Source organism: Zophobas morio, unplaced genomic scaffold, assembly GCF_036711695.1.
Source record: "Zophobas morio isolate AGI-343-1 ecotype UQ-CSIRO unplaced genomic scaffold, CSIRO_AGI_Zmor_V1 ptg000009l, whole genome shotgun sequence".
NCBI classification, from domain to species: Eukaryota; Metazoa; Arthropoda; class Insecta; order Coleoptera; family Tenebrionidae; genus Zophobas; species Zophobas morio.
In genome coordinates this window covers 5,303,041-5,312,570 of record NW_026972114.1, presented here as the reverse complement: position 1 = coordinate 5,312,570, position 9,530 = coordinate 5,303,041, and the positions used below count along the sequence as shown (strand labels likewise).

At 33.4% G+C, this 9,530-nt stretch overlaps 1 protein-coding gene and 1 long non-coding RNA gene across 2 annotated transcripts; one reads left to right on the top strand and one right to left on the bottom strand.

The window, feature by feature from the left end:
• Positions 1–1,254: 1,254 nt before the first annotated feature.
• On the top strand, positions 1,255–4,413 carry LOC135125691 (uncharacterized). The gene is made up of 6 exons (XM_064051343.1): positions 1,255–1,270; positions 2,863–3,433; positions 3,484–3,583; positions 3,643–3,735; positions 3,958–4,113; positions 4,194–4,413. The coding sequence occupies exons 1-6, from the start codon at positions 1,255–1,257 to the stop codon at positions 4,236–4,238; spliced, it is 981 nt and encodes a 326-aa protein (XP_063907413.1). The 3' UTR covers positions 4,239–4,413.
• A 3,981-nt stretch (positions 4,414–8,394) lies between these two features.
• On the bottom strand, positions 8,395–9,329 carry LOC135125788 (uncharacterized). The gene is made up of 3 exons (XR_010279957.1): positions 9,045–9,329; positions 8,706–8,971; positions 8,395–8,652 (listed from the first exon to the last, which is right to left on the bottom strand). It is a non-coding gene; the product is annotated as an uncharacterized LOC135125788 (long non-coding RNA).
• Positions 9,330–9,530: the final 201 nt, after the last annotated feature.

Here is a 9,530-nt window from a genome sequence, read left to right as displayed (position 1 = left end):
AATCCAGCTTGTGAAATATTCTACATGAAACTTTCGGAGGTGTCTAGTTCAAATGTTCCAAAAAGTATAGCACATAAATATCAGTATACTGTCACCCTTGGTTCACTCTTGATCTCATAAAGGAAATAAATCAAACAAGTAAATTTTGGAGGAAGTACAAGAAATACGGGATTACAGAACACTATGAAACTTTTAAAGAAATTGCGTAGGGATATCAAAGTGAAACTAGCGGCGCTATGTAAAGATTACTTATCCAAAATTGAGGGCGAAATTTCTAATGATCCGAAAAAGTTTGGCAATTTGTTAAATATAAAGAAACGGTACCGATATTTCTTTTAATATTAGTTTCGGTAATGTAAACTACTCAAGACCAAAGGAGAGAGTAGATGCTTTTTGGGAAATGTTTAAGTCAGTGTTCACTCTGGTAACATATAACTTAGGGAACTATTATTCCAAAGAATCTAAGTCTTTGTGTCAATATGTGTCTTTAAAGTCTATTTATGAACAAGAGGTAATTGATGCAATATATCAGTGAAAGTCTAAGTATACAGCTGGTCCTGATAAGATTCCAACAATAGTGAGCAGAGATTGTGCACTGACTTTAGCCGAGCCTTTAACAGCGTTATTCAACTTATGTTTGAGAGAAACTACATTTCCTGATGAGTGGAAAAAACCGTTTTTAAGAGTATTGATAAGCTGATAAGTCTTGTATTGGAATTTATTATTTACAAACAGTTTTTTTCATAATTACAATGTTATCTTACTGAAGTGCAACATGGCTTTTTTCCTGGTACATCGACAGTGACAAACTTGTGCGCAATCACTCAATATATTTCGAAATGAATAGACCTAAATTGTCAAACTGACGTTATTTACATTGAAATGTCCAAAGCTTCTGATAAGTTAGATAACGACATTATTTTGCCAAAATTTAGTAATATTGGCTGTTCCCCAAGTGTGGTTGAATTTTTCTCCTCTTACTTGTGTAGAAGAAAGCAGTTTGCATTTGTTCATGGTCATTTTTCTCAAGAATTTATAGCTCCTTCGGGGGTACCACAAGATTCTGTTCTTGGACCATTGTTGTTCAATGTTTTCATAAATGATATAATGGTTGCACTGAATGTACCCTGCTTATTATATGTAGATGATATCAAAATAATATACCATCATTTCCAGTATTGTGAGAATCTACAAAAAAATCTTAATGTTGTTGATTAATTAAAATTAATAAAAAAATGTCAATGGTGATGTATTATGGCCTCAAATATTGGTAAGTTTCGTACGGATGTCTTAAAATATTCCCCAGCGCCGGTCTGGTCCGCCTGGCTACCCGTCGACCGTTGGGGGCCCCGAGCTATTAGGGATCTTAAGGCATCACTATAAAAACTAACTTTATTATTTAAAAAAACATACATTGTGAATATAGGAATATTTGTTGTAGATACGTGTTCTTAAATCTACCTTTCTTGGCAATAATGTTAACACTATCAGTGGTTATGTATAAAATAGGATGTTCCAAGGCAATTGATAACACTGAGTTTGAACTACTGAGCAATTCATATTTGACAAAACGAACTCAAAAATATTGAGATGAAAACTCGGAACGCTGTGATTTAGCTGTTGTATTTTAGGGTGTGTGGTTGGATTGAAAGTTCATAACATTAAGTCTCCAACAAAATAATGTGAGTAATCTATCTATGTCAATTACTTCGGATGCTTTTTAATATGTTATCGATCGTAAAGTATGTTAGCATTTGTCTCAAGAATAAAAAAATATAAAATTACATAACTGAATATATTATTTGGAGCCACACAATTTCTACAGCAATTTAGATCATTGGTAGTGTCGGCTAGTTATTACAGTACTGAATTTTTGATGACCTCTTGCGTTCAGTTTCAGTATCCTAATTCAACCACTATGAATTTTCCCTCCGCTTTGTATAAACACCAACTGCAAATGTATTTTTTAAATCGATTCGCAGTTTATTTATATTCGTAATTATTGTGTTTACTATAGTAGTTCATCTATTAAGAATTTTTCTTCAATCAAAGTTTAAATTTAATAATATATCAATATGGTAATCAACTGAGATCAAATAAAATGAGTAATGTGTGTCACTGTGTCAAATATTTCGTATTCAGTATGTGCGTGACGAGCGTAAGTTGTAATCAAATACATAGCACGACAAAATGGGAGTTTTAAGTTCGATATTGTGAACTGAACCAATAGAAACTTTTCGCCAGTGACCAATCACCTGTTAGTAGTAAAATATGAGAACTCAGGAACCAGTCACGTTTCAAAAGTTGACAAATTACTTCACAGCGTCAAGGTTATATATTCGAAAACATTACTGGAATAAGTCAGTCACTCTAGGACCCTGTAGTGATCAGATCAAACTATAAAGAAATTTATGGTCAGTGTAAATTAGGTGGTTTAATAAACACTTGAGTAATCCAAAAAATCAAAGATGTAGCAAGTGAAGGACGTTTTCCTGTGAATAATCCGAAGGGAACATTAAGATGTCAACCTTTCGTTCGAGGGATAAATCTGATAATAAGATAAATATTTGTCGTATAAGCCGAAAAGTATTTCAGTGGAGCTTGCTCTGGCCAGACGAGGAAAGTGAACTAAATCCTGGAATCAAATATAAAATTAAAATATTTGCATACTGTGCAATAACTGGATTTCTAAACAGCTTGATTGGTGTTACACTATTTTTTGTAATTAAAGGCAAGTAATTTAAGTTTACCATCTAAGCGTGTGTAAAGACAGTTCTAAAATGGATCTAATTTTTGTAACTATTATCGACGTCAAAATTATTTTCAATTACAAGAATTAATTAATTAATCAATGTTTTGTAGATTACGAATACCTAGATGTTGAAGATATTTCTATTGCTGTGAGTTCGTACGGAACATACTACATGGTATTCTCATTTCTAAGGCAACAGCATCAAATAGCCTTAATTTTACGAAACTTATCAACTTTCCACAAGTTTGGAAAACCTCCTGATTTCGATGATCTTAACAGGAGGTTAAACATTATCGCAAAAATACTAACCGCTTTTGAATTTGGAATAGTAGCTGCATTTAAAATTGCGAGAATTGCAAAAAAATCGGAGTGCAAGGAGACTTTAGCGAAACTGGGACTAAAACGACACTACTGCGGTCTGGGAAGCCCTGCGTGGACTCCATTCGATGTTGATTTCTTTCCCGTTTTCGAGATATTTCTTCTATATGAGTTTATTTTTGCACTTGTACATAGTAAGAATTGTTCTCAAATTTCTTTTCATCTTCTAGAAATAACTTATCACGTTACCTTAAGAATAGAACATTTGAAAGCACTAATTGTACGGTGTTTTAATAGCAATAGTCAAACTGTGTTTCGTAAACAACTGTCACATTGCATCGCTTATCACAACGAAATATTAAAGTATGTATCAACTATAACAAATTTAAGAGTTTTTTAAATGATATTTTAAGTCTGACTCTCGACATCGATGCTACATTTTCTACAATTATGTTTGGACATTTTGCGTTAACAGGTGCAGTTTGTGCTTGTTTGGAGAAGCAAATTATAGATGTATTTAAATGAATACAAGCTAAAATACGTACTTATTTTTTAATAAACTCTGTTTTTAGGGACATAATGCTTTTACAGGTTTTTGTCATTTTGTTGGGTGGATTACCGCTCTGTTTATTGTGTGTCTAGGTGGACAACGTGTCATTAATGCTGTAAGTCTACTACAGAATATCCTTTTAGCAAAGTTGTAAATGAAAATTTTCAATATTTGTGAAATATTTGTAAAATTATTTCTAGTGATGGCTTACACTTTTTCTCTTGTTTTTTTTTATTGATCTTTTTGTATTCTTTTCGGGATTTTCTTCTTAGTTTATTTTGAATTTGACATTTTGTTTAAATACAATTCGTAAAACCTGTTGAAAATTATGTTTTAGAGCGAATCCGTAGCTGATGCCCTATGGACTTCAAAATGGTATAAAGCTGATTTCAAGCTCCAAAAAAGTGTTCTAATTATGCTCGTAAGAGCTCAAAGAAATAGCAACATAAAAGCTGGTCCTTTTGGAATTCTTTGTTATCCATTTTTTGTTTCGGTAAATCAGAAATATTCTTAGATGATAATAATTTTTCTTAGTGAATTATGACATTGCATATTTATAGTGACATATTTTAGGTACTTAAAACGTCGTATTCTATTTTGTGTTTGCTCACTTCGTAAATATTGCCACAGGAATGCGTAGAAATAAGGCAAAATTTAAATGACTGCAGTTACTAGTTTGGTATTATGAACGTAGACGAACAAGCAGATTTTGGGGAATTCTGTCTTTAACTCGACAAAATGTTTTCCAATTTTCAATGTAAAGAAAATGTTTAATAAACAAAAGGAAAAGGAATATTATGTACTTGTTATTTAATAATAAACAAAATAGTTATTTGTCCAACAAAATTTGGAAACGTTGCTTTCGGCGGTCTTCAGCGACATCACAACAGTTAAACAATATAAGCACCGTCTTCCGCAGAAGGTTACATTTTTCCGTCGAAGAAAGTATAGAAAATTAAAGCAAACCTGAACAACACCATGTCGAGCAGCCTGCACTACAAGTTATTAAAATAAAAAGCACTTAAGGATAAGTTACTTCGGAAGTTTCAGCCGCCGGGTTGAATAGAGCTACAATAATTATAAATTATATTATAATAAACGGGCAGGATTATTGTCATGCACGTATTCACGTTAATAAAATAGTCAACGCTTTTTGTTTTAAATTTAATTTATATTACAGTGTAAAAAGAAGGAAATCAAAATTAAATATTTAAAATATTGACTATTTTCTTAATGATTTATAAATTATTAATTTGCCAAAAATGTTTGTTTCTTAACGAATCATGTGTCATTGAGATACTCTGCAATCACTAAATCAGTTTTTTAGTGAAACTTTTTCAAATGCATATGGCAGTTTCTTTGATAAATCGTATGTTTTGATTCCATGAAATTTATCATTTTAGAATTTTTTTTGTATCTTAAAATAAAAAAAAACCCTGTATTTTTAAACTATAGCCAGAGCAGTACTCTTCGGTATAAGTGTAGTAAAACTTTATCAATCAAAATATTAATACTTCTAATTTCTTAACAGAGAAATATACAGGTTTGGACTTGTAGTGTAATTTTAAAAACAGCAATATTATGTCCCTGTATATTCAAAGAAGTGTAAAAAGCTAATTTCGATTTGATCAATAGAGAATTTTTTTTATTCAGGAAAACTGTTTTTTTACATTCCAACCGTAAACGAAGGAAGTATTGTAATCGAGTCCGGCCGAATCTCTACTTTTACGTTTTGTCGCCTTTCATGACTCCTAGATTACAACATCGAAAATCAAAATAAAATGTACTTGGGGTTTAATTCAATAAGCGGAAATCACAACATTAAAAAAAGTCTGGATCGTCGGCATTGTCATCCGGTTATTGCAATTCGTAGAAAACATCTTTTAGTTTAGTTTCTTCATTTCACTCTCATGTCTACAGCTTGACAGACATCAATAACGAGAGGGGGTGGCGTGCCTCGGTGCCAAGCTTTGGACTGACTAGTGCCTCTGGCCGACCAAGGCTTATACCGGGGGTGGCGCCTTCGGTTAGGAGCGGTGGTCGCTTGGGCGCCAGCTCCCTCTCCGGGGTAGGGAGCACCGGGGTTGCTCTCAAGCCGGAGACACGGATCTCCAGGTAGTGAGCGCCCAAACGATGAATCGATGTCGATGGTTTTTCTTCTGTTTGAAAACCGGTTCAGTCGGGAGTTTCTTACGAAGGTGGTTTGATGAATAACTCAGTTCGCATCATCTTGGAGGATGAAAAAAGAAAAAACAGTAACTGCGTGCATAAACTGTCGGTGATTTAGAAATTAAGAAAAACTAGTGTGTTGAGTGAATTTGATTTAAAAAAGGACAAAATTGCAATTCGTAGTGTGATTCAGTTCTTTTTTTTTGGAAGGAAAACTGCAAAAAAATCCATGAAAAAATGTTTCCTACATTGGGCGATTCTTTTTATGAAGGTACTCGCCTTTCAGTTAATGAACTGGAGCGCAGGAAAACAACCGCTGAAGATACACCACGTTCTGGAGGACCAAAGACTGTCGCCATAGCAGAAATCATTGAAAAAGTTCATAGTATGATTTTGGCCGCTAGATGAATGACAGTGCGTGAGTAAGCCAAAGCTAGAGGCATCTCAACTAAGAAAGTTCATTTCATTAATCTCCTACGCAATGGTGGAGGAATCAGCATTCTTAATCAATTTTAGACTTTTTGAGGGTTAATTAATTTTGTAGGGGGTTTTTAAGTATTACACTTGTTATTCAAAACCCTTTCGCTTCTCGCTTATTTGTTTAAACGAAGTTTATCTTTTTACCAATTATTATGACTAGAGTTCCTTTTGGAACACAATCTAGCAAAAATTTTGAGCATTGTAGGAAAAGTCTAGGGGACGCTCCACGGCGTTAGTTCCACCTAAGTAAATTCGCGGACAAAAATAACAAAATAATGACGAAATTTCAGAGAGAAGTATGAGTTAATTGAACATTTGATATTAAGAACTAAAGAACTAAATCAAATGATTCACGAAACTTTTAGCAATACAGAATACGAAATTTCACGACGTAGATTAACTAACTGCATTTTTTACCACTCAGATATAATCAGGTATTATGTTTAATTAATAATATTCTTCAATAAAGTTATTTTTTTAGGAAAGCGAAAATACTCGATGAATGCTTTTCGAACGCCATGTTTACACACACTTGCCTAACTGCAATAAATTGTGCCTTCATCGAAAAACAATATTACCGTATCTAAGGATATAATAAAATGTGGTAGCACTATATTTTTGTTCTAGGGCGATCGTGTCTGTGCTGTATTACATTTTTCGGGTTGGATTCTCGTTTTAACATTTGCTTGCTTCTCTGGACAGATTCTTATCAACGTTGTAAGTTACAAATGACGAAGATTATTTTGTGTTAGAGTTAATGATTCTAGAGTGAATCAATCGCCGGATGTATTTGGTTTGCAACGTGGTATGAGGCCGATATTAGACTACAAAAAGACGTTTTGTTTATGTTAGCAAGAAGCCAAAGAATTTTCTGACTGACGGCTGGACCATTCAGTTCCCTTTCATTTCCAATGCTTGTTTCGGTAAACTTAGAGAAGGAATTTTTCGAAAGAATTATTAAATGTTTTTTAGGCGGTTAAACTATCTTACTCTCTGCTTTGCTTACTAAATTCATGAAATGTAAAATTTGATGATGTGTTTACAAAATGTCATGCAAGTGAAAGAAACCGTTTAAGACTCGAATAAAGTAATTTAGTATACCTATATGTGTTTTTTTTTTGTTTAGCGTTACGATGTCAATAAAACTGACCAAATGTCAAATGTATAATAAATGATTTTCTAATAAAAATGTAGATGAAGAGCAAATAAAATCACACGGCCGAGCAACATTAATCATTGCAGCAGTTCTCCTTCTTTGTCTTTTAACGCGTTCAAGCACACTTCGGGAACAAAACTCTAACCTTCCGCAGGGTCCAAAGTGCCATTCAAGGTATTTAAAAGGACGATTCTGGTTGGGACGATAGGGTCCAGTAATCTTATTCGAGCGACTCGAACCCTAAAAGGTACCATTGGGTTGGTACCGGCCCGGAGATATATTCAAGGGCTCTAAGTGACTGGATCCGGTACCTAGTCGACCCAGACGACGCGTCTACGGTGTCCATATGGAGGAATCATTCCTGACCAGATGCTTTCCCTTACCAGTGATCTGTCAATACCGGTGTGAAGACAGCAACGATTTTAGTTCGATTCGTAATTTCATGCAGGCGGCACACACATAGAAATATATTTCAAAAATATCGTTACTACTGGTTGTGACACTATGAAATTATGTGTGTCAGCTGTCTAGCCTTTAGTATAAAATATAGTTCCTTAATATAGTTATATACGGGCTTATATCATTGACGGTACGTCTGTAATTCGCTTATCAGTGTTTGTGCCACGATGAAATTCACTGTGGAAGATTTAAATTAAAGATGAATTAAAAACAAAAAGTACAACAAAAAACCACAAAATATTTATTTAGAAAATTTCAATAAAAAATATAATATCGCAGTTAATAAACGAACAATGTTAAAATTAATAACAGTTTAAGCAATTAACTACGAAACAATTATTTACAAACGACTCAAAGTTTTTAAGAATTATATGCTTAATTTCTCGATTTTTTGTTTTCTTTAGAGGAAATCCATTCTTTGCTGGTAATTATAAAACAATTCAAAGTATGTACATCAAAAAAATCGTTTCGGCAGAGGTAAATTGCTTTTTAAATTATGCTATAGCGTAACGGTACCAGGAGATTTAGACCATGTGATGTATATGTTCATTAATGGAAAGGTTTTGTTTACTAACCTCAAATGTGAAATCAGATGACAATTCCTTAACAAACTCGAAGTGTGTGTGACAGATGGAACTATCATCTGCATTAGTTTCGGTGGGAACTAAAACAAAATCCAGTTATTTCTTAATCAGACTTAAATGAATTCAGGTATATTTCGTTTAGAAGACGTTGACATTTACTGCTCCATATCTGGACTTATATCTTCTAAAAAAATTGGTGAATTACTTCAAGCTGTTTAGAAATTTTGTTCTACTTACTTTTTAGAGAAGTTTGGCCTCTTTCGCTGTCGTCATGCACTTGTTCTTGACTATTGGAACAGTTAACAAAGCTTCGACAACAAATTGTATATAACTTCTTCCTGTTTAGTAAATTGTCTTTAATTTTTAGCGTTATGCATATTCGGGAGTAAATGTATTATTTCCTCGATATGAAACACCCATAAGTTGTTCTTTTTGAACAACACCATCCTTCAACAGTTTTTCATGATATGATATAAGCAAAACTACATCGACGCAATTACTATCTGTAAATAAATAAAAAAAATTATGTAAGGTAATTTAACAAATATTAAAACTCAAGACAAAAATGCGACTTACGATCTGCCCTATATGGTATGTCGGTACACACTCTCATCTCCCAAAATTTAAAAATTTTTTCAAACCATAATTCGTTATAAATTCTAAAGATCTCCCACACTGAATTTCATCGTGGCACAAACACTGATGTGCGTATTACAGATGTGCCGTCATATCAGCTCGTATAATATCCCTCATATTTGACTTTTATTGGAACTATATTTTATACTGAAGACTAGACAGCTGCCACACATAATTTCATAGTGTCACAACCACTAGTAACAATATTTTTGAAATATATTTCTGTGTGTGCCGCCTGCATGAAATTACAGTTCGACCTAAAATCGTTGCTGTTTTCACACCGGTACATTAAATTAGCCAATGTTTAAGGTTTTGGAGTTTCCATATCTTCAAGGTCTTTCTCTTGATAACACCAACTTATCAGATATCCTAACCCCACCTGTTGAATATAGTAGATATATAAGGAACACCGTTAAAAATATTGCT